Here is a 25,437-nt window from a genome sequence, read left to right as displayed (position 1 = left end):
TTTCCTCCTACTGCAAATATTTAGCACAAGGGTCTCCTTTTCATGGGAACGTTTCATCATGTTAACATGGTACAATCTGTGCCTCTGCTGCCTGCCTAGCAGTTCTACCATATAGTTAACATCACTGACCTTCCTTACCACTTTGAAAGGTCCCTCCTATGTTGCCTGCAGCTTACTGTGACTGACAGGAATAAGAACCATAATAACCTGCTGTCCCACAGCATACTCTCTGGCTCAAGCATTCCTCTCATACAAGACCTTTTTCTGCTGTTGGGCTCCTACCAGGTTCTCCTGGGACAAGCCCATGAGCCCCCTAAGCCTTGTCCTGAGGTTAAGGAAATATGCCACAACAGACTTCTTGTGGGAATCACACTCATCCTTCCACTCCATTAATCAAATCTAAAGGCCCCTCACCATATGCCCATACAGCAACTCAAAGAGTGAAAAATATGTGGATTCCTGGGGTACCTCTCTGTGTGCAAAGAGCAAATGGGGCAAATATTTGTCCCACATTCTTTTAGACTGGTCTGCAAATGCCCGTAGCATGGCCTTTAGTGTAGAGTTTAACATAAATCCACAAGCAGCTTCAGGGTAGAGGCACTTCACTGTGTAAACGCACAAACGCTAAATTCCTTTTCAGGTCACCAAAGTACCACCATGACTCGGAATAAAAGTTAAAAATTGTAGTTCCTTTATTAGATAGAGTAGTAAGCGCTTTCGGGTTTTAACCAAACCCTTCTTCAGACATATAGCCAATGGCAATTTTCAGAGTGTATTTAAATGAAACAAGGCACCAAAAAGGCTTCAGAACCACTTTTAAAATCTCAGTAAATACCATTGTTGCCCACTAGATGGTATCAAAGACAACATTTTCAATGGAAATTCACTGTGAAACCTCAGAAGGCTTCAGAACCACTTTTAAAATCTCAGTAAATGCCATTGTTGTCCACTAGATGGTATCAAAGAAACTTTTCAATGGAAATTCACTGTGAATGTTTTTTTTTTTTTCTCAAAAATTTTTTTTATTAATTATATGAATAGCAAGGCAATTAAAAGATTATACATAAATGAATGTTAAATAATTCAAGGTCTACTTTGTTTCTAAAATGTATACAAAAATACATAAAAAGGAATACATTCTGAAACAATTATCTACTGTGATATCCATTCACTCCCAAAACTGTTCAAATGCAAACTTGCTATTAATTACATATCTAGAAATTCATCAAATAAAATATAGAAATATAACTATACTAAAAAAAATACTCGTACATAAATTTTATGCCCAATTAATAAACTCTCTAACCTATATAAATACAATATACATGACTCAATTCGATTGATAATAAGAGCCATCAGTAGAATAAATATATATATAGGTTAGAGAGTTTATTAATTGGGCATAACATTTATTTATGAGTATTTTTCTTTAGTATAGTTATATTCATATATTTTATTTGATGAGTTTCTAGATATGTAATAGTAGGTTTGCATTTGAACAGTTTTGGGAGTGAATGGATATCACAGTAGATAATTGTTTCAGAATGTATTCCTTTTTATGTATTTTTATATACATTATAGAAACAAAGTAGACCTTGAATTATTTAACATTCACAGTGAATTTCCATTGAAAAGTTTGTCTGATACCATCTAGTGGGCAACAATTTACTGAGATTTTAAAAGTGGTTCTGAAGCCTTTTTGGCACCTTTTTTCATTTAAATACACTCTGAAAATTGTCATTAGCTGTATGTCTGAAGAAGGGTTTGGTTAAAACCCGAAAGCGCTTACTACTCTATCTAATAAAGGAACTACAATTTTTAACTTTTATTCTGAGTCGTGGTGGTACTTTGGTGATCTGAAAAGGAATTTAGCTTTTGTGCGTTTACATAGTGAAGTGCCTTTACCCTGAAGCTGCTTGTGGATTTATTTTGCTGTATATACTTTATTGGCAGCAAGAAGGGACATGACAGAAGGAATATCCATAGAACTTGACTACAATCCTAACTCCATGCACGAAGGTAATGAAAATTCTAATTCTAATACAACAGAAGCTTTTGTGAGACTGCTAAAAGCAGAAACAAATGCGCTTTTGAAGTTTCGGAAGAACGTACTGCTGAATGCGAGTGAAAGTGAACATTCTAATGAGTTTAACATTAATGTTCTACAACTAACCCATAAAATAGAGAACCTCTTGACTAAATAAAAATATATACAGTGGCAGCGCAAACACATGGAGGCATGCTTATGTTTTCATGTAATACCTAGAGGATTGAGAATTCTAAAGATGCCAACATACGGCACACTCTATCCTGAACTTTTAGCCGAATGGCAAAAATTGAACATAGACACTAGCTTCCAGTATATAAAATTACTTATTGAACAGTATATGCTGATTGAAAATAACTGCAGAAGAAATTACTAAAAAACAAAGTGAACTGTTAGCGCTTATAAACTAGAGAGATTTTGCAGTGTTTTATGAGGACATTCAAACACATACACTGATATTGGAGTGAAGGCTACTTCTAGATGAGAAAAAAGAAACTTGAGCGCGATTTAAAAGACTTTGAAATCGGAAATGTCTTCTCTTGGCCGAGGGAAGCAAGAGGGACAGGTCAATCTCAAACCAGAGATTATTCTCATCATTTTTCTCCTGCTCACCAATCACAAGTCTCAGAAAGGGGACACACCTCCAATCAACCCACTGATATACAAGAAATAGAAATGAAAAAGAAATAAGATCTAAAATTGCAAACAGTAATAGTAATAAATCACAGAATGAACAGCAGACAAATTCACTAATATCTGCTGAAGAGCAAAGTGGTCCTAATGTGAATACTTTACATGTACTGAAACCACAATCAGAAGAACTAAGTGAATTTAATAATTCAACACTGAATAGTGATACCACAGTCCAGATGGATGTACACCGGAACACACTGCTCGTACACCAGGATGAGAAACAGATGTTTAATAGATCCACACAAATAAAACGGAACAGGTTTAGCGCTTTCAACCGTAATACACAGTCTTCCTCAGAACAATGGATTAAAACATAGTGAACCATTTTATATCTTTCTTGATGGAATAATTGGATGACATATCTACTTCAATAACCCGCCAAAATATTTAAAGACATATTAATCCAAAACAACAGACGTTGTATGTGTATTTCTATATAAAACCAAATTCATGAAATGTCATTCAAAGAACTATGAATAAATATATAATAAATACTATATATATCAATTAGTAAAAACATTTGTGCAACAATACTAAAATGCCAGAAACAGATGTATAAAAGTATGATTCAATATAATATACAATCATGTAAAACATAAAACATAGATTAGAACTTGGACATGATAAACTATAAAAAACTAGAAAAACTGACTGACTGAACAACCAATAATTCCTATAGGGGATGACAGATAATCGTCACGAATACAATAAAAAAGGTTTTATGCTAATAAAGTCATTCAAACCCGGTTTACGGGTTGAATCAGTCAATATCTGCCATCTACTTTCTTTGAGGGCCAGGTCATTTTTCCAGTTTCCTCCGAAGGGAGAAATATACACCTGATCAATAATACAAAAGTGGAAGCTGTGATCACTACCTTTATCTGCAATATGCCTATACAAGGCATTTTTATTATCACACTTTTGTATCCTATAGTGATGTTCGTACAGCCGTTTCTTCAGCTGCCTCTCTGTTTTACCTATATAATGGGCATTGCATAATTTACAAAGCGCCACATAAACCACACCCTTAGTTTCACAATTTCCCTTCAGACTTTTAATGTAGGTGCCATTGATGTCATTCAGCCTGAAGCCCTTATCCAGGTTAATATATCTACATTGTTTGCCCCTACCACACTTGGTTGTTCCTCTATTATCATCTCTAGACCTGTTACCCCTGTTTAAACTGTCCCTTTCCAACAGATTTTTTACATTAGGGGCAGTCTTGTATACATATTTGGGGACTTTACCTAAAATCTCATCAGAATCAAGGGCTGCCAGCAATTCCCAATGTCTGGCAAGAATGTCAGTAATAATATGAGTAAAAGGTGTATATGTAAGAACGCATACTCTTCCCTTTAATACATTCACATTGTTATTCCCCTTCGTCATGTTGTAATTTCCCAAAATGGGGATATATTTCAATCCCCATTGGCTCTGTACTTGATTGGTCACCTCCGTTACCATCCTACCAGGATATCCACGGTCCAAAAATAGCTTCTTGAGTGTAGTAAGTTCTGTCATCATGATGTCCCTGGTAGAGGACATCCTGGCTACTCTAATGCTTTGGCCTTTTAGGATGTTCTTAAAGACGTGAGGTGGATGATTGCTAGTGTAGTGAATGTAGTCGTTCGAAAAAGTGGGCTTCCTATAAACTCTAGAAATAAAACCCTCAGAATTGTGACTAATGAGTGTGTCTAAATAGGATATTTCTTCACAATGGTGGCTGTGGGTGAAAGTTAAGAAGTCTGTGGTTGAATTGAGGTAATTCATGAATTCATCTAACCTAGCCACCGAAGCATTCCAAAGGATGAAGATGTCGTCAAGGTATCTTACATAATACGTAATGTCTGAATCAAACTGGCTATTGAACACAAATCTCGATTCCCATTCTAGCATGACAAGGTTAGCGTACATGGGGGCGCAAGCCGCCCCCATGGCAACTCCCCTTGTCTGCCTGAAGAATTCTCCCTGGAATGCCACAAAATTGTAGTCCAAAACTAATCCCATCATATCGCAGATCAAGTTGATCTTATCCCAAGTAAAGCCTGAATGTTTACGTAGGCTACTGGCAAAAAATTCCAATCCTTGCTCTTTGGGGATACTAGAAAACAAATCTTTGATGTCAATAGTAAGATATGTATTGTGTGCCTTCCATTTGTCTCTAGTTAGCTCACCCAAAAATCTCCACGAATCTTTCATTATGTGAGGGATGGAATCATAAATGTTCTTCAGCCATCGGTCAATCAGCTGACCTATCTTGAAGGTCTTTGATCTGGATCCTGATACGATAGGCCGAAACGGGGGGTGCTCTAAAGATTTATGGATCTTAGGTATCCCTACCATCTTGGCCAGGATGGGATGGTCTGTCTTTAAAAAGGTGTAGGTGTCATTGGTTATCCTGTTATCGATCAAATATTCCTCCAAACACAAGTCAATCCTTTTATGTCCAATAGAAATTTGGTTCAGAGATATACTCTCAGTTACCCGACTCGTGTAGGAGGTTGTGAATAACATCATTATACTCAATAGTGTAAAAAACGACAGCCCCACCTCCCTTGTCGGGCTTCATAATTCTAATATCTCTATTACACATGAACTTTTTTAGACATTCCCTCTCAATCGGTGTAAGATTGTCATCATATGTAATCCTATCCTTTTTGATGTTCCTATGTAAATGGTAAATATCATTACATACCATTTTTTCATAGTTGAATATAGTAGGATTACTTACTGGTATGTAAGTACTTGTTTTCTTTAAGTCTGTACCCATTATGCCAATCACATTGCTAGCCTGATTAGAGTTGATGTCAGCTTGTTTGTCGAATAAAACTGCAAGATTAAGCCTTCTACAATACAACTTCACCTCCTTGATGTTATCTACAAGATTCATCCCAGTCATGGGAATGAACTTCATTCCCTTACTCAATAATTTGACAAAATCAGTTTCAATTACAATATCTGTGTAGTTGTATACTTTGTACCCTTCACTCACAATAATAGTTGGACGTTGATTATCTAAACTAATGGAGGTACCTGAATTGTCAGAAGTACTCCCCACCCAGATATTTATTGTTTGTGGTTAAACTGTCCTCCACACTGGCTTTATTTAAAGTACTTTCGTGGTTAGAAGAAAATTGAGTTGAAAATAAACCATGGGTCGATCTCTCATACGAGTATTGGGGGAACCCAAATGTGGTAGGGGAATGGTTCACCTGTTTGTTCATCAGGACCACTGTTGGTGTCCCACTGATGAAAGCCTTCCCCCCTACAAAAATGTCTGGCTGCTTGGCCTGTTTCTTCTTTAATACCTCTGATAATTTCTCGCTGGAAAAAATCTCCCCCCCTGAAAATTTTCTTCTCTAAATCCACTTTTGGACGGTTTCCTCCTGGTACGTTGCATGTACTGATTGTTGTCCACATTCCTATTGGCCGGCCAAATGTAAGCTCTATTGTTCTTATAAGAATCTAAATCACGTAAGATTTTATTGTGTTTCCTCTCAACAATACCTGACATTTTATGATCTGCCACAGTGTATTGTTTCTTATATAATTCCCTCCAATAGTCAAAGTCAGGATGATTAATGATGGTTGAATTCATACTCTCCACTTCCTTAGTTAATCTAACAAGCTTTGCATCATTGTATTTGATCAACAATTTGATAAAAGCAGCACCAAAACCGTCAAATAATTCATTAAATTCATGAATGGTGTCTGTCCCATAGTCTATACCCAAAGGAAGTTTAAAAAATCTTAAACCCTTGGGTACAACTTTGTGTTCAAGACATTTGGCTAAATAACTACAGTCAACCTTCGTGTTTTTAATAGCCACTAGTTTACGTCCAAATTCATAAATCAAATCTCTCACAGATATCTCTGTCTCATTACCTTTACTAAATTTGGTTTTGGATTTACTTGTATATTCCCCTTCCTTATCAAAAAAGTCAAAATTGTCATCTAGAAACTGTTCCATTAATACATTTTTGCTCCCTTCATCATGTGAACATTCATGATTGTTACATAAACTCGTCTTGTGTACATAACCCATATTGTCTAGTTTGCTATAAACATTATTACAACACACACTAGATGGGTTGTGTAAATCAGTCTGAGTTGTGATACCTTTCAAAACGTGAGTGTTCTTAGTTTTTCCATGTCCATATGTCTTAGCCACACAAGAATCCTTAGGTCGAGCTCCAGCATTTTGTTTCTCACGTCGTGCCTTACTGACGCTAAAATCAAAAGTGAAGTCATGTTCGGAAGCGTTCTGCAGCCGTTCATTGGTAAAATGTTCATCTTCCTGGATAAATAAATCCAAGCCCATGTCGTATGCAGTTTTGTTTCTATTTGGCAAGTCAATATTAGAAATACCACGATTGCGGTTGTCATCCGAGACACCATCCGTGTCTCTCAGCTCTCTCGGAAACCCACAGTCCGGGGTGCGTAAAGCGTTCACCACGTGTTGCTCTGAAGATGACGCTACCATCCCATCGTTGCGTTTCCTGCATTCCGGTCTATCCGGACTACTTGTCTCGGCGGCATCCCTTTGCAAGCCTTCCGTCTCACTACTAGGTCTATCTTTGCTATTAAGGGTGGTTACTAGACCAGTAACCAATTCCATGAGTCGATGTACTTCATTTTGTAGGGCGGACAAATCTGCTCTTAAAGTAACCACATCTTCCTTGCACAATGAAGCAGTGCCGAGTTCCACTGAAACATCCATCACATGAACAAAACCGAAGAACAGTAAAAAGCACCAGCAACTAAATACCACAGTCCAGATGGATGTACACCGGAACACACTGCTCGTACACCAGGATGAGAAACAGATGTTTAATAGATCCACACAAATAAAACGGAACAGGTTTAGCGCTTTCAACCGTAATACACAGTCTTCTTCAGAACAATGGATTAAAACATAGTGAACCATTTTATATCTTTCTTGATGGAATAATTGGATGACATATCTACTTCAATAACCCGCCAAAATATTAAAAACATATTAATCCAAAACAGACGTTGTATGTGTAGATAGTGTAGTGAAGTAGATATGTCATCCAATTATTCCATCAAGAAAGATATAAAATGGTTCACTATGTTTTAATCCATTGTTCTGAGGAAGACTGTGTATTACGGTTGAAAGCGCTAAACCTGTTCCGTTTTATTTGTGTGGATCTATTAAACATCTGTTTCTCATCCTGGTGTACGAGCAGTGTGTTCCGGTGTACATCCATCTGGACTGTGGTATTTAGTTGCTGGTGCTTTTTACTGAATAGTGATGTTAGAAGGAAGCCGACGACAAGTCATACTGAACAACCGGCTTTAAACTTGACAATTCATCAATTTCCCTTACCTATTCGAGAACAGAAAAAATGGACTCCCAACAGAAATAGCAGGAAGCGGAAAATAACAGGAGACTCCATATTAACTCAGAACAAAATACAGAGACAAGTGAGTCTGAGTTAATTATTAACTTATCTCATTATGAACTTGGAACTTTTGAAAAATCCCTTTTAAATAAAGGGCTGTTCTTTATACCTGATTAAAAAACTGATATAACTGAATTTGTCCTGGATATAAAAATGTTTGTTAGAAATATAGCATTGAAAATGTTATTTAAAGATAAACAAGAAACTGAGCAATTTATTTTTAAGAAACCTAGTGTGCTCATACCCCATTTGCATCCCCTATTAGAAACATTTGAACAAGCATGTGAAAGGGACCTCATGCACATGTACAACCAAACAAAAGGTAATCAGAGTTATTATAATCTAAATCAAGGGGAGCATGAAGCATTAATTAATTTAAGTAATAATAATGAGATCATAATAAGGCCAGCTGATAAAGGTGGGGCGGTTGCTATATTAGATCGACTGTATTATGAAGGAGTTATGCAGACAATGCTTGATGAGGATGTAACATATCGACTGATTAATTCTATGCAGCTCAATAAGATTATTAGTAATATGCATTGTAATTTATACGACCTGTTAATATGCAATATTATTGATCCTGACCTATATAAATATTTTTGGTTGAACTACCAACAGTTCCAACATTCAGAGAGCTCCCGAAAGTTCATAAAATTCATCAGAATCCCAAAATGAGACCGATTGTCTCTAGTAGAGGGTGGTTGACAGAACCACTCTCTATTTATGTTGAAAAACAACTCAAAGGGATAGTTCAAACTACAGATACTATAATTAGAGATACTCAAGACTTTTTGGAAACACTTTTCATATGTATGAACAAATAGTGATGAGTCATCTGAAATATGGTTAGTAACCTTAGATGTGAAGTAATTGTTCACTTCAACACCCAACATAGAAGGAATGGATTTGAGACAATTGCTACATATAAGAAATGTCAACAAAGATGAAGTGTTAAAATACATGCTATTGCTTGAATTAATCTTGGAAAATAATGTTTTTGTGTATGCTGATAAATATTATTTACAGACCAAAGGCGTAGCGATGAGAACACCATGTGCTAACTCGTACGCCAATCTGGTCATGACCCAATGGGAAAAGACATACATCATCTATACAAACCATGCTAGAAACATCAAATATTATAAAAGGTTTGTGGATGATGTCTTTTTCCTATGGGAAGGGACGGAGTCAGATTTAAGTCAGTTTTTACAATATTTAAACAAAACTACTACATTTTGAGATTTGAGGGCAAATGGTCAAGAGATGGTGTAGAATTTTTTGATGTACTAATAACCAAGGGAGAAAACATGATCTCGGCATCATTGTATAGGAAGAAGTCTAGAAAAAACTGTCTGCTTCATCGCACCAGTATGCATCCTACACATGTATATCAAAATATGGTTATTAATTAAGGATGGAGACTATCCAAATTAACTAGTGATGATAATAAATGTCAATTAACTTTAGATACTCTGAAAGAAGAATTTAATATGAGAGGATATTCCAATAAAGAAAGTGGGGTCATTAATGATTTAAAGATAATAGACAGGGAAAAGAAAGGAAGACCTTATTTTAGAGAAAAGAATATTGATGAAACAGAAGTAGTATTAGCTATGGGAAATACCAAGTTAAATAACATACAAGTCAGGTTGAATATACAATACTCAAATAATAACAGTATATGCAATATTATTAATGGAAACTGGGGTATACTAACAACTAATGATGAAATTCGATCTATAGTTGGTTCTAAACCTAAGTATGGATACCGTAATAATAAGTCTCTAAAACGACTACTTTGTTATGAACAAGGAAAGGTCAACAGAATTGTGTCAAAAAGACAGGGGACATACCCCTGTAGCACTTGCAATCAATGCTCGTATATACAAGGATGCAATGTATTTATACATCCTGATAGTAATAGAACGTATACCTTTACACACTATGCTGACTGTAGGTCTAGAGATCTCATATACTTAGCTAAATGTAAGAAATGTACTAGTTTCTATATAGGAAAAACTAATAGAACCTTGAGAGAGAGTGATGGAACATGTTTACGCTATAAACCGTGAGGATGAAACTAATGCATTAGCGAAACATGTTTTAAATCATGGTTTGAATCATAAGTTTAACTTTATGGTTGTTGAGCTGATTGAGGGAAACAAGAGATTAGGTAATATAAAGAACTATACAGAAAAACTAAGACTGTTCTCTGTTGCATACCGCTTTCTCAGAGGCGATCTCTGTCTAACGTACAGAGCCATGTCCAACCCAGAATTGTTGAACATGCTCCATCTTAGCAAAACCAAATCTACTCGAGCTACACGCTCTAGGGATATAAACCTCAACACAACAATGAATAGAACATGCTGGAGGGATAGATTCCCTTCCCAGAGACTTCCCTTACTACGGAACAGGGTCCCGATCTACACAAGACAAAGCCCCTCACTATCACTCTTCAAGAGGAACCTTGATAAGTGGATGGGTAACAGAAAGTTCACACCGGGGGTCACACCAACAGCACTACTAGATAGGGGCCAAGGGTAATAGCTGCTAGTACAAGGGTCTAGGGAACTACTAAAGGGGCGGTGAATACCCACAACGTGGCTGGGCTAATATGCCTTCAGGCAGATAGCCCAGTACCAACCTATGAAAATATAAAACAAGAAACAAAATGGATAATAAGAATGCAGTCAGATAGAGGTAGTGGTATAAATGATAGAATTTCGATTAAGCCATTCCTCAAAGATATTGAAACATCATATATAGATAGATTGTAGTTTATTTATGTACTTTAAGTAATCAGCAAATTTATTGTTATATGTTTATATTAAATTGTACTTTTATATGTTTTGATATATATGTGTTTATTCATATACACTTTGTGCATTCATGCACATGTATATATGATTTGATTATGTTTATGAATGCAAGCCTAATTACAATGCTTTTAAATGTTTTTTTAGATGTTTAGAATTTTTCTATATATACATATACATACATATGTATATAAATATTTGTATTCTACTGGTGGCTCTTATTATCAATCAAATTGAGTCATGTATATTGTATTTATATAGGTTAGAGAGTTTATTCATTGGGCATAAAATTTATGTATGAGTATTTTTCTTTAGTATAGTTATATTCATATATTTTATTTGAGGAGTTTCTAGATATGTAATTAATAGCAAGTTTGCATTTGAACAGTTCTGGAAGTGAATGGATATCACAGCAGATAATTGTTTCAGAATGTATTCCTTTTTATGTGTTTTTATATACATTTTAGAAATAAAGTAGACCTAGAATTATTTAACATTCACAGTGAATTTCCATTGAAAAGTTTGTCTGACACCATCTAGTGGACAACAAGGGTATTTACTGAAATTTTAAAAGTGGTTCTGAAGCCTTCTGAGGTTTCACAGTGAATTTCCACTGAAAAGTTTGTCTTTGATGCCATCTAGTGGGCAATAATGGTATTTACTGAGATTTTAAAAGTGGTTCTGAAGCCTTTTTGGCGCCTTTTTTCATTTAAATACACACTGTAAATTGTCATTAGCTATATGTCTGAAGAAGGGTTTGGTTAAAACCCGAAAGTGCTTACTACTCTATCTAATAAAGGAACTACAATTTTTAACTTTTATACAGAGTCGTGGTGGTACTTTGGTGACGTGAAAAGGAATGTAGAGTTTAACATCTCCATAATACCATTAGTGGGGTGTTTTTTAGGTGCTCTACTCCACAGCACTTCCACAGACAAGTCAGCAAGTCTGACATGAAATTGGCACCTTTGTCAGTCAGCACTTCTCTTGGGAAATCTACCCTGCTGAAAATCTCTAACAAAGCATTTGCCACATTCTCTGCCTCAATGGGGGACAGAGTCACCGCCTCAGGATATCTACTAGCATAACCTACTACCACCAAGATATACTTCTTCCCTGTGGAACTTGAGATAGTCAGAGACACCACAATATCTATAGCTACCCTCTGAAATGGCTCCTTGATCACAGGCAACGCATCAAAAGAGCCATGACCTTGTCTCTTGCCTTGCCTACTTTTTGGCACTGCTTACAGGTCCTGCAGTACCTGGTTACATCCCTTGCAATCTCAGGCCATTAAAAGTTCTGTACAATATGTCTCTTGGTATGCTTTATGCTAATATGACCTGCAAAAGGAATGCCATGGACTATGGCTAGAAGTGCCAGACGGTAGGTTCTAGAAACTACCAACTGTTGTATTACCTCAACCTCTAGCCCTCCCATCAGGGGTCTACTCTCTGTACAATAACATTTTGTTCCAGTATACAGACTCTCTTTTTACTTGAGGATCAGGCGCCTCCTTAGCTACCTTCCTCAAGCCTCTTAGTGTAGGGTCTGAGAGCTGAGCCTGTCTAAACTCTAACTTTGTGACTCATCCCAGCTCCACTTGAACAGGAAGTCTGGTATCTTCTCTGTCACTGATGCCTCACTGTCACCCTGGGTACTACCACTAACCTCTGTCCCTGCAGTCACTCTGTCCAAAGGAACATCAGTACTTACCAGTAGCTGTGGCTCACCTTCAGGCTCACTACTGCAGGGTAGCTCCCTCCCTAAAATAGCCACCTCACCAGCCCTAGCTTCAGATATGGGGTCTGTGTCTTGGTCTCTCCCAGGCTACCAGACACACATGCCTGTCTCCAAGCCTGACTGCATGTAACTGCATGCACACAAGGTACTGCATCATCAAAATCATTCCTTATCAGGACATCTACAGGGATATCCTCAAACACACCTACTTGCATGCTTCCTCTTCTACCCTTCCCAGTCAAGGTGAACCCTGGACAAAGGCATTTGGAATGGCATTCCTCCTAAAGCTCTGACTGGAGTGGACTGCCCAAGTAAGTACTACTCCTCTTTAACCACTACATGCTTCACAATGGTTATGTCAGAGGGTGTGTCTCTCTTAGCAGTGGCCTGTTTTCCATCCACTACGATAGGATACAACCTCTGGTGATAGTCTGGCACACCTGTTGTCTCTAGACAACTTACCACTGGCATACTGTTATTCCCACTTGCTGTCTCCCCCAATTTTTGTTCCCTACCCTGCCTCCAACATCTATATGGCCCCACTGGTTACATTTAAAACATTTAACCTTTGATCCTGGCCATGTACCTGAACCAGTGGCTTCCCCTGTTACCGGTGGACTCGGTTGGGATGGTTTAGACTGTCCACCATGGGTTCCCCTTATATCCATGTGCAGCACTGGGTCTCCACTTCCTTTTAACACAAGCCACTTTACAAATACATTTTTAACACAAGCACCTGTACAAATCAGTTCTTCACATAACATAAAATGCTTTACTAAATTCCAGCTAGCTGTGCTGGCATATGTTACACATTCACTGCCCTACTTCTCATGGCACAGCTGGCAATAACTCACATTGTCACAAAGGCTATAAGGCAGAAATCTAGCCATGGCATGAAGAGCAAAAAGAGGACTCTTACTGAGTACACCCCATTAAACCAGCTGCATAGGATAACATTGTGGGCAAAGCAGCATGCCTGGCACATGAGGGTAATGAGAAATCCAGCAAACGGGGAAAACAGAAATGAAGCAAATCCATTTCATGAAATAACTGCAACAGGCTTACTAAAATATGATCTGGTATTGTTATTGCTGAACTACAAATAATTTATGCAATGTCATCATTAAAATTTGAAAATATAAAAAAAAATATATAACAAAACTGAAATTAGAGTAGTCTCTCACAGTTCAGTCCACTGCCAGGTGTCTAAATTAAGATAATGCAGATCACTCATTCTGGATTCCTAAGAAAGAAAAAGAGGTAAAAAAAGAATGCAGTTTGAAACAAACATTTAACAGCTCCCTTTCAGAATACAATTACAAGACAATTATAAAATAAGCCGTCTTACCCGATATCTTCCCCCAAAGACAAAACCTCGGTTTCCAAGCGTGGCACATGCATGAGCAGCACGAGGAGAGGGTGTCTTACCCTGATGAGACAGGAAGAGTTACAAAATTATCACACAATGGCATTAATTATTCTTACCAAAACATACCACTAAAACATGCACACATTTCAATTACAACATAAGATTATGGAAGCAGAAAAGGTATAATGTGCCCTTGACCAGACAGCTATAAAAGGGCTAACATTTCTTAACTAGTGTAGCAAATATTCTTTAATCTGCTGCACATCTGAGTGTGCCATCCTTCAGATAAAATGTTAAACCTAGGTCCCATCTTGCTTGAATTGCTGGTAGTTCAGGTAGATGTAAAGTATCCCACAGCACCTAGCAAAAACAGTAGGCGTCCTTTATTTATATATAAAAAAATAACTCTTACTTACAACATATTTGCATACTTATAAATGCCGGATGCAGTGGTGCACAGGTTAGCGCTGCCACCTCACAGTAAGAGGTTGTCCAGTTCGATTCTCGGCTGGGGTGCCTTCTGTGCTGCGTCTGCATGTCCTCCCTGCAGAAGTGTGGGTTTTCTCCGGCTGCTCCAGTTTCCTCCCACATCTCAAAGACATGCTGTAGGTGGACTGGACACTCTAAATTGGCCCTTGGTGTAAGTGTATGCCTTCTGTGGAAGATTGAGCACCGAGCTGGCAACTCGACATTGTAAAACTCCACTCCTAATCATTCTGCAGACAGTTGTTCCACTGTGGTAACCCCTAACCCCCTAAAAGCCAAAAGAAGAAAATTTACATACTTACAAACATTTACAAATGTACAAATATATTTGCACATATTCAGAATTCTCCTTACAATCATATTAAATTTTCATTCCTATTGCATTTCCACTCCTCCTTCTGTAACCACCTGATTTTACTTAATTGCTAAAATACATTTACCATTAAACAATTTAATTTACTGTTTCAATCCATAAGATAAAAAATAATTTATCTATTCTTTTAACATAGTCTTTACTGCTATGCTCATAATATCCATATTTAATCATATGCATGTTTATTTTAGCATCTTCTTTTATATCCTCTTTATATAGTTTTCCCCAAAACTTTTTTACTCTTTTACATTTCAAAAACACATGTTCAGTAATTTCTTCTTCTTAACAACTTAAACATATTCTATCATTTTTCTTTTTATATAGCATATTTCCTTTTACTGGTAATTTATCTATTATCAATCTCCACAAAAAGTCTTGACATTCTAATTTCTGATTACACCATTTGTTTCATATTTTTACAAATTAAATTTTTTCAACTGTTAGATTTTCCCATGATTTTACAAAGTAATGTTTTATTGTTACATTCTTAAGCATTCTTTTATTTCTTTTTCTACATCACCAATTTTTATTTTCCACAAAAAATATTTTTTCTTGGTAACATTTTATTTCTTCATTTTATACAGTTTTTCTATTTTACTGTTTTTATCATACCCCAAACATTATCATGTTTATAATTATACAATATTACTACAAATCTCTCATTATTTTCATTTACCCACTTTAACACTTCGCACAAACTTAATGAAGTAGCATATACCACTGGGTTAATTAACCCTAAACCTCCTTCCTCTTTACACTGGGTTTAACCTATACACATGAAAATATCTACAATAATTTCTTTTAAAATACGGTTGGCAACATAAATACACTAAGTGTGCTGTTTTTCTTTTCAATACAAATTTTATCAAATCAGACTTTTTTTCTGAATGATAACTTACATGTTCTCCAAAAAAGACAATTTTGTTTTATTTGTTCTACAGTTTCCACCCACTGAACTCTCCTTACATCTTTATTCACAAATTTTATACCCAACACAGAAATTTCACTCATTGTAAAATATATACAACCTACCATTACTACATCACCTAAACGTTTACGTTTCTCATTATTTAAAGCCATTCCTATGACCTCTACACACTAATTTGTACTAAGTATTACTTTTATCTAGATTTTGTTTGTTGCAACTATTATAATGGCATCCACATATGTTAACAGGACTGGAATTCTTAACCCTTCAGGTGTTTTCAGGTGTTAAATACTCCGCCTCTTTCATTTTGTATTTTACATGCTATTACATTCATAACTAATGCAAAGAGTATACTACTCATTGGGCATTCCTATCTTATCTTACACCACTCTTCATATGTACCTCTTGGCTTAACCAGCCATTTAAAAGTATTTTTATTTTATTATTACTAAACACAGATATACATAATTTCCTAACTTTTTCACTTGTATTATATTCTTTATTACCCACAAGATTTCATGTCCAATTGTATTAAATGCCTTATTAAGGTCTCTTACCATGATTTTTGCATTACATTTTCTATTCATATTATTATCAGCAATTTCTATAACTATTAATTCTCGACAACCCTTCTCCATTCTACTATATATATTTACATATTTTCTATTTTAGTTTCAAATATCCTTTGTATTTTTTTCATAACGATCTTATAATCATTATTAAATACTATCGGTTTCCATTTAATTGTCTTCTGTCTTCATTCTTTCATATGAATTTAAATATTCCACTACATAATTCTTTATACATAAAACCTTTATTCACATTCACAGAAAACATTCATCCAAAATCTTTAAAAAAAATTGACAATCCCTTTATTTTTATACATTTTCATACCCTGTTCCATCTAGTTCTGCAGCAGAATCTATTTTTACCTGCCCAAATACTTTATCTACCTCATATAAATATATTTCATTTTCCAGTTCCTTATTTTACCCTACCGTTATCCTTTACTAACCTGCTCAAGTAACTCGCTACCTCTTTTTTTCTGGAAAAAATATCTTTGCTTATATAACAATCCTTGTAATTTTCTTGATGTCTTTCATATAATTATTTTTCTTTGCCAATGTACTTTCTATGATCATGTTCTAAATACTCCAATGCATTGTTATATGTTTTTATATTTTGTGTACTTTTCTCACATCATATTGCCAATGTAAAAAAACATTTTTATATTTTTCCTTAAATATCATCCACCATTCAGATGATTTTTTATAAAATGTTCTCATAATATGATCTTTCCATAACTGTTTTACTAATCCCTTTCTTCCTTCCTTGTTTTCTGACTAATCCTTTTAATTCCTTTACCTATTTTATATACTTCTTGTTTTACTTTATCTCAAGACATATTACAAGATGATCAGAAAATCTTGTTTCAACTACATCCCTTTCTCCTATATCTAACTTTCTGATACTATAAAATAATCTATTTCAAGTATTTACGTACTCATTTTGTAAGTCCATAAATTTTTGTCCTAAAGTTTTAACTTGCATCTTACAATTTTGAACATTTTTCTTGTATCATTTCCTTTCTTTTTACACTTGCCTCTTAAAGCACAATTAAAATCTCCCATTATTATAATATTCATATTTATCACTACATAAAGTCTGATTAAATAAGCTTTCCCCTTCCTTACAATTAGTATAAGCATATAATCTTGTAATTCTATACACTTGTTCTTTCTATTTTAAATTTATAAAGATTAATCTTCCCATTTTGCTACAGTTGCATCTAATATCTTCACTGTACTTCTACAGAATATGGTTATCCCAGAACAGCTTTCATTTCCCAAATTCCAGATTATCTTTTCTCCTCATAGTTTCTTGGTATGTAATCTTTCATCACTTGTTAAAAACTGTGTGTCCTCCAATATAATTACATCTACATTACATGTAGCACATCACTCCAAAATCCCTACTCTTTTTATTATATTCTTAATACTACTGACATTTACAGAAAGCACTCTAACATTTTCATTTTTCTATTCTCTTCAGACTCGTAGTTTCATAAATTCACAACTGATTACTAGGCTAGCTGCCTCAATGGGCCTTTCCAAGCCTAACCATTTTCTCTCCCAAAGGTGAGAATCAAACAATATACATTGTATCTGTGAGTCAAACACCTTAAGCAGTACACCAACCCCAACCATCAACTATGTATATTCGTTTTCATCCATTTCCTTTCTTTTTGATTTTGCACTTTTCCTTTTAATTTTTCTTTCGTTTACTCTTTTAGCAATACAATTTGTTTTGCCATCTCCCAATTTGTGTTCTTCATTACTTATTTCAGAGCCTTCTTCTACGTCCACTTTATTTTTTTCTCATATAATTTTTCTTCTATTTCTACTACTTTTAACATTTCTTCTTTGTTCATTTTCTTATTTCTTTTTCCTTACTCTTATTTTAATGTTTACAATCCATAAATAAATGGCCTGTTTTGTTACATTTAGAACATTTCAATTTACATTTTTTTGCATCATGTCCCATTTCCCCACAAATATAACATTTTCTTTTACCACAGTTGTTTATCAAATGTCCTTTTCCACAAAACAAAATAAAACAAGCAAACAAAAAAAAAACATGTTTTGGGTTGTCCCCAGTATTTCACGACACCCATATTCCCCTTCATATTTATCATGTTCGGTATATGCATAATTTTTTCTCTTTCTAGTTTTGACACAATATTACAATCCCATCCATAAACCCCTTTTAGGATAAACATTTGCAATGTCCAGTACCTCTTTACATAACGTTTTCAAATGTCCTTTCAAAGTCTCTCTTCCCACCTCTGTTTGAAATTCTACATGAATGTTCTTGTTTCCCTGTTGAATGCTTTTATCATGGGTTACAATCTATTTTTCCTATTGTCCAAGAGAATTTTCCATTGAAAAACAGTCTCAAATATAATGTCACAAAAATTATTAGTAAGAATAAAAGCTCTCATCTCTTGTGCTTTTACACTCAAAGGAAATATTAAATTGCCTCACACTTTAAACCTGTCCATTTCTTTGTCTTCTTTACTGTGAATCCTTACCACATACTTCAGTTTTTTCATTTTCTTCTGCCTTTTTCTTTTCTGCTACTCTGCTTTTGCCTTCTTTGACTACCCTGGCATATGTTTTGTTTTCTATCTCACCACTATTGTTCAGGATGATCTGTGCATCCTCTTTTTGTACTTTCTCCATAATGCCCCCCCCCCAGGAAATACTTCCTTTATTTTCTGGCTCACTCTGCATCACTATTTCTTAACATAAACCATCCTGCAACCCTACTATAGGGTTGTAACTACACATCCATCTCTTGCCAGCACATCTCCAAACAGATTTCTGTGAACATCTCTCAGAAGCCTGCATACATTCTCTGGTCTCAGTACTGGCTTTCTCCTCCATTTCTCTTGCCACTCCGTTATCTCCTTCTCTCTCCATCTGTCTCCTTGTTTCTCCAAGCCACGTCTGCGCCTTGAGTGGAAACAGGAAGTGCTCATACCAAATGGGTCCCACTTGTAACAAGTAGGGGAAGTACTCCAATGCCCTGACCAAATGTCTCCTGGTTGTATACCACCTCGGATCTCTCCTGAAAACATGCTACTAGCCTACTGGGACTAATCTGGTCAACAAAGGATGGATAAATAAATGAAAAAATAACTAAATTTTTACTAACATCGATGAGGTGACACACCTTGAAATTATATAAAAAGAAAAAATACTGTTTAAAGAACACAGATTCTTTCCTCTTCTTTCGGCTTTTTCCCAGTTAGGGGTCGGCACAGTGGATCATTTGTCCATTCATGATTGGCAGTGGAGTTTTACAGTGTTGAGTTGCCAGCCTGGTGCCCAACCTGCCACAGAAGGCACACACACGCATGCACTCACGCCTAGGGCCAATTTAGTGTGTCCAATCCACCTACAACATGTCTTTGGGATGTGGGAGGAAACCATAGCACCCAGAAGGAAACCCATGCGCCCACAGGGAGGACATGCAGACTCTGCACAGAAGGCACCCCAGCAGAGGATCGAACCAGAGAACCTCTTGCTGTGAGGCGGCAACGTTAACCGCTGCACCACCGCAGTCACCCCTGTTTAAAGAGCACAGATTAAAATATCCAAATGATTTTCTCAACAGTAGCAGTGCCAGCCACTTGTCAATAATCTTCAAATTTTCATCAACCACCAAAACACGTTAACTTTTTCAGTGGCTCTGAAAATGCAAGACAATTTTCACGCAATCCTCTAATCTATCCCAATTAGAAAACTACATAATCTCAAGAAAAGTACAGTTATGTAACTTACCACAATGGTAGATACTCTAATTGATCACTGTTGTAGTAGCCAAACTGTGGGTTATATGCTCTCCTATAATATGACTTTTGGCCAAGCTTTCAAAGCTTTATAGAACTTTACACATGCCCACACTGCCACTGGCTCAGAGTCATTTAACAGGCAGTTTTGGATACCAAAAGCTTCAGAGTTTTCTTGTCCCATGAAAGGCTACAGCCCTGAGAGAAAAATATGCTAGGATAACAGCAACCAAATGCAAAGGAAAAATATTAGGATAAGACCAATCAAATATGAACCAATGCTCCTTCATGAGGCTGATGCATTAGCTATACCAATATGGATCCAAAAAGTGACTCGAAAATCCAACAGTCAGACTGGAAAGATGGAATTTAAAGGATCCTGGTATCTCCCAGTGTGGATGATGGTCCCAGTACTGGTCTGCTCACCCCACATCCCTAAGGAATGAGAGAGTCATACTGCTCTTGCCAGAGAGAATGAAAGGGCCAGTAGGGTGGCCAGGAAACAAAGACTGATGGTCAGGTGAAGAACAAAGAACATAAAACGAGTAACACTATTCACACATATAAACATCACCTTGCAATAACAAGCTTGTTATACCTAGATACTTACATATCAGGCAAGCTATAAAAAGGTTATTTTGTTTTAAATTTCAGGGTTTAATCAGCACGGACTATCACTGCTAAGAGAAATGTTACAGCAGCCTATAACTACTGTATTGAGTCATGCAGATGATACTCCTCCGCTTAGCTTAGCACCATGCTCTATAAATGTATGTTAATAAAGCTGTAATTGGCAGCTAGGATCTTAAGAGTATCAGAGAAATAAAGGGGTTATGGAATGTATTTTAGATGGGTAAGTATGTAGTTGATCAGTGCAGTCAATTTGAAATTAGGACCCAGTGAATGTCTAAGGGACAGCAGGTTAAGTAAAAACATATTCAACAAGTTTAGAAATGTGTGCTACAAGTTAAGATTTTTTTTCTAGGAACAAAAAACAGTCCAGAGGAAAAAAGGTTGTTCCATTATTAAACAATGTAATTCCCAGACTGATGGATAAAGAGGGTAGTTTTAAAATTCTACTGAGCAACCTCTTGAAGTTGTCCACAGAATCTGCTTGTCTGGAATAATAATTATTTCCATTTGTTTACCAAACAAAAATCAGACTGGGCAAACTAACCCCCTTTTTGCAGAGACCTGAAATGAAAAGCTCCGTAAGAAATAATAACATAGTACATATGCAATATACAGATTTCTTGAGTAATATTTTGCAACATTACATACAAAGCACCAGAAGAACTACTTCCAGTCGTACTTATACAACATGCAGAATGCTCAGGTAGCAGCATTATACAAGAAATGAGGGTGAATAATGCAAACAATTATGTAATAAGTATATTTTGCAGCAACATAATCAGCACTGGGTGCAGTTAAGAAGTATTGCATTGGGTCAGATATAATTATATGCATTTTGTCTTAAGAAGAGTAGAATACAGAAAAATAAGAGAACAGAAAGTCACTAACATGTATGTGCACATAGAAGTAGTTTAGGAATAATTTAGCCTGGTGAATAACAGGGCCATAGACAAAATTGAAGAACAAACACTTTTAATTTATCTTTGAAGATGTGCATTGTTGAGTCTGATCAGAGGACAAACTGATCTCTAGGGCTTTAAGATACAATTAGAGTAAACAGTGTCTTGCTTGGTTGCGAGCTTTTAGAGATGTTTTTTAGCAGAGAGCTCCTCTCTACTGGTAGAATGGAGTTGTACAGTATACTGCTTAAGGCAGAGAAAAACAAATCTCTGCGCAAACTGAAGTTGAGAGTAGGTGAGGTAGCTCAAATCACAACAGGTACATGAAAGCAACACAGTGATGTGTACAGTATGGCTTGCTGGAAGTAAACTTGACTTTTATTATAGCATTGCTCTAGTTTGTCAGGATGGACTGCAGGTTTTTGAAAATAGGAAAGTAAAAGTATATGTGGCAAGTAGGTGGATGTTAACATTATTCAGCTGTTTTCAGTAAGATATTGTCTTTGTATAGCAGATCTAACTTCTAATGTGTTTTATGACTGTTTGTTGGATGTGGAGGCTGAATGTCATGTTGTCGTCTGCTATAACCCCAACTAATTTAATCTTGGACACTACCTCAATATTTGTGCTCTCTGCACAGGTGATTTGAATATTAGCTTTGCATTTGGTATGAGACTTAGGAGTGAAAAGGAGATGTTTCTATGTTGTCAACTGAGTGAAAACTACATCTGAAAGGAAAGGGTTGGGTAGGGGATACTACTAGAATACAAGATGAAATCAGTGGAATTGTTTTCCACAGCTGCAGCTACTAGACCATTATCTAAAAGGAAGCAATACATGATAAAGCTTCTTACTTAGTAAACATTTACCTAATGAACTGCTGTTTTCTATAAAATTGTCTCCTGCTATCTAAGAAGATGCTGAAGAAGAGTTCGTTTATTTATTTAATATTAAGCAGGTAAACCTGTTAGGCAAAAGTGTTTCTTTTCCAGGGATATCCAGCAGCATGTAACATCTGCTCAACTGTCCTACTTCTGCCCCACCAAGTTAGTCAGTTACATCAACTGGCTTCACAAATAATTAACCAAAGGTGCTGGAGCCACTCAAATTTTGAGCTTAGAGATAATATACCTAATGGTAAAACAAAAGCAGCACTTTCACTCCATTCTGGAGTTGCAGTGGTTGTTTCATTCCAATTTTTCACATAAAATTTGATTTTATGTGAAAAAAACAGGACTTGGGGGGGGGGGGGGTTCAAGTCATGGCCAATGCTGTCCCGTCTCCTGTAGGCATAATTAAGTTATGTCCTGTTGGGGCTGTAAGCTTCATGTCTTAGCTTCTGCCTAGTGCAACAAAAAACTGAAGTCATAACACTGATTAAAAAAAAATGACATTTTGCGGTTATACCCATTTCCCTAACAGAAAGTAACACTAAAAGGCAAGGGGAAATGGGTATATATATATTTTTTTAACATCTGCTCATTAACATTGAGATTTCACCAAGAATATATGTTAACCATATGTTAAGCATTATGAACACAAAGTGAAACACTGGGTATCTAGACAACGCTAATGCAGCACCAGCACAGAAGTTTGCAAAGTAAGACTTTTCAATTGCACATGATCTTTAAGTATATTCTTGATAAGCCTCAGTTTTAAACCATGTATTTTTTCATAAATCTAGGCAAACTGGTGAAAATCTGATAGCTGTATTTGTGACATCAGAAAAACACAGCATAAATAAGCCTGTTTTAGCAGATGCAGGCATATTTTTTTTAGCTTATTTAGTTACTATCTTGTAACTAAACGAAAATAAAATACTGATAACCTATCGTTGTGAAATAAACAATTAAGAGGTCTGATACACAAATCGGGGAAGTAGACTTCTTAGTCCACAGCTGTCTGTAAACTTTGATTCCCAATCAAAAGGAACAGATTCCAAATCAAAAGGAAGATATACCAGAGACAGGGTTTCCTTTTGGTTATGGCTGCAACAAAACATAATAGTAACAAGGTCAGCCTTAAGAATGTTATACAAATCTGATTCATATCTGACAGCACTGTACAGCAGATTTTTTCGGATGCAGCAGCCAATTTATATTGGTACTGACCACTTTCATTAGAGAGGTACTAGAGTTCTGAAATAATATTCACCATAGCTGTTTTAAAGCATCTAGCAAAGCGTTCAAAAATAAAAGGGATATGCTGGAGGCAGACATCAGTTTTCTAGTCTGATCTCAAGAGCAGTTAAATACCCCTGGGGTAACGTTACATACCATGGCCATCTCCGGAAAGTTCAAAGGATGTTACCAACAGGCATTCTTGTTTGCCATCTAAGACCTATTGGAGTATAACTTTCTGCACCAAATACCTTTTGCCATACCAGGCATGAACTACTAGGTTCATAGGTTGGTACTAGGCTATCGGCCCTAGGGGCTATACAAGCCTAGCCATAACAATTCCCTGGATATTTCTCCCCACAATATTTACTTCCCTGGACCCCTGTATAGTAGGGAGACTGACGTGATCCCTGGGGTGAATTTCCCATCTCCCATCCAATCGTCAAGGTTCCTTTTGAAGATGGCCAAGGAGGCACTCTTGCTTGACATGTATGGGCAGTCTATTCTACAACATAGGGAGTCTCTGGGTCAGGAACCTATCTGTCCAGCATGTTTTGTTCATTGTGACGACAAGGTTTAGATCCCTGGAGCGTGTGGCTCTGAGGGATTGGGATTTCTTTAAGTGGAGCATATCCAGTAACTCAGGGTTTGACATGGCCTTGTATGTTAAGCAAAGATCGCTTCTGAGTAGACAATATGCCATAGAGTATAGCTGGAATTTTTTTTTAGACTGTCAGCATAGGACATCTGTTTTAGGCCTGTGATTCTTTTAGTGAGGTATTTCTGCGGCCTTTCCAGCTGTTGCAGATGTCTTGTGAGGTACATACCAAATGGGGCGTTGTACTCTATAATGGGTCTAATGAGGGATGAGCACAGTGGGACAATGACTACTTATAAAATAAACTACTAAGGGAAAATCACAAATTATTAACCCGCCAAACTCTACCCTCATGAAAAAGTTTTAGTTACAGACTACTACAGAACCTACTTATACATAAATGGAAAGCACCAGCCACACTCATTAGCAGTACTGAGGGAAGGAGGGGAGGAGGCCCTGCTACAGCAATGATACTTCTGTTCACAAATCAGTGGTTATTCTCAAATAATGGTACTATGTTCATCAGAAGGAAATCTGTTTATAACATGAATGGAAGAGTACCAAGCAGTGTTGTGTCCTGACCCTGAGAAATTAATGGTAGAGGATTGCAGTGTGTTGTAGCAGATATGTACAAAAGACAGCCATATGTATAGACTGTAATACTTAAAGAATGCATGAATAAAGGACAGTTGCAGCTATACATCACTATAAGAAGGGAAACTTTTGAAACAGAACTGTGGCAGCATATATTCTAGTGGTTTGATCCGTCCAGTCAGGACCTTGCTGTATTTGGCAAAAGGATACAGTGTTACAGTTAGTCAACCAACTTATCTGAATATTTCATGTTTCTCAAAAATGTGCAACCTCAGATATGGTACAGTTCTAAAAGAGGGTATGGGAGTTAAAACCACACCTTTGGGAGGAAGTAAAGGAGGTGTCCCTGCAA

General features: G+C 36.4%; 1 protein-coding gene across 1 annotated transcript in view; it reads right to left on the bottom strand.

The window, feature by feature from the left end:
* LOC122803872 (kelch domain-containing protein 2-like) overlaps positions 1-25,437 on the bottom strand; it is a 599,698-nt gene that overhangs the window by 381,630 nt on the left and 192,631 nt on the right. The window contains exons 5-6 of the mRNA XM_044073552.1: positions 14,080-14,160; positions 13,916-13,974 (exon numbers count right to left, since the gene is read on the bottom strand). Coding sequence (XP_043929487.1) covers positions 13,916-13,974; positions 14,080-14,160 — 140 coding nt within the window. The remainder of the gene's footprint in view (positions 1-13,915; positions 13,975-14,079; positions 14,161-25,437) is intronic.

Source organism: Protopterus annectens, chromosome 6.part0 (genome assembly GCF_019279795.1).
Source record: "Protopterus annectens isolate FY-2018-M chromosome 6.part0, PAN1.0, whole genome shotgun sequence".
In the NCBI taxonomy this organism is placed as follows: domain Eukaryota; kingdom Metazoa; phylum Chordata; order Ceratodontiformes; family Protopteridae; genus Protopterus; species Protopterus annectens.
The sequence above is the reverse complement of the archived record's forward strand: the minus strand, read 5'-3'. Positions and strand labels throughout refer to the sequence as shown.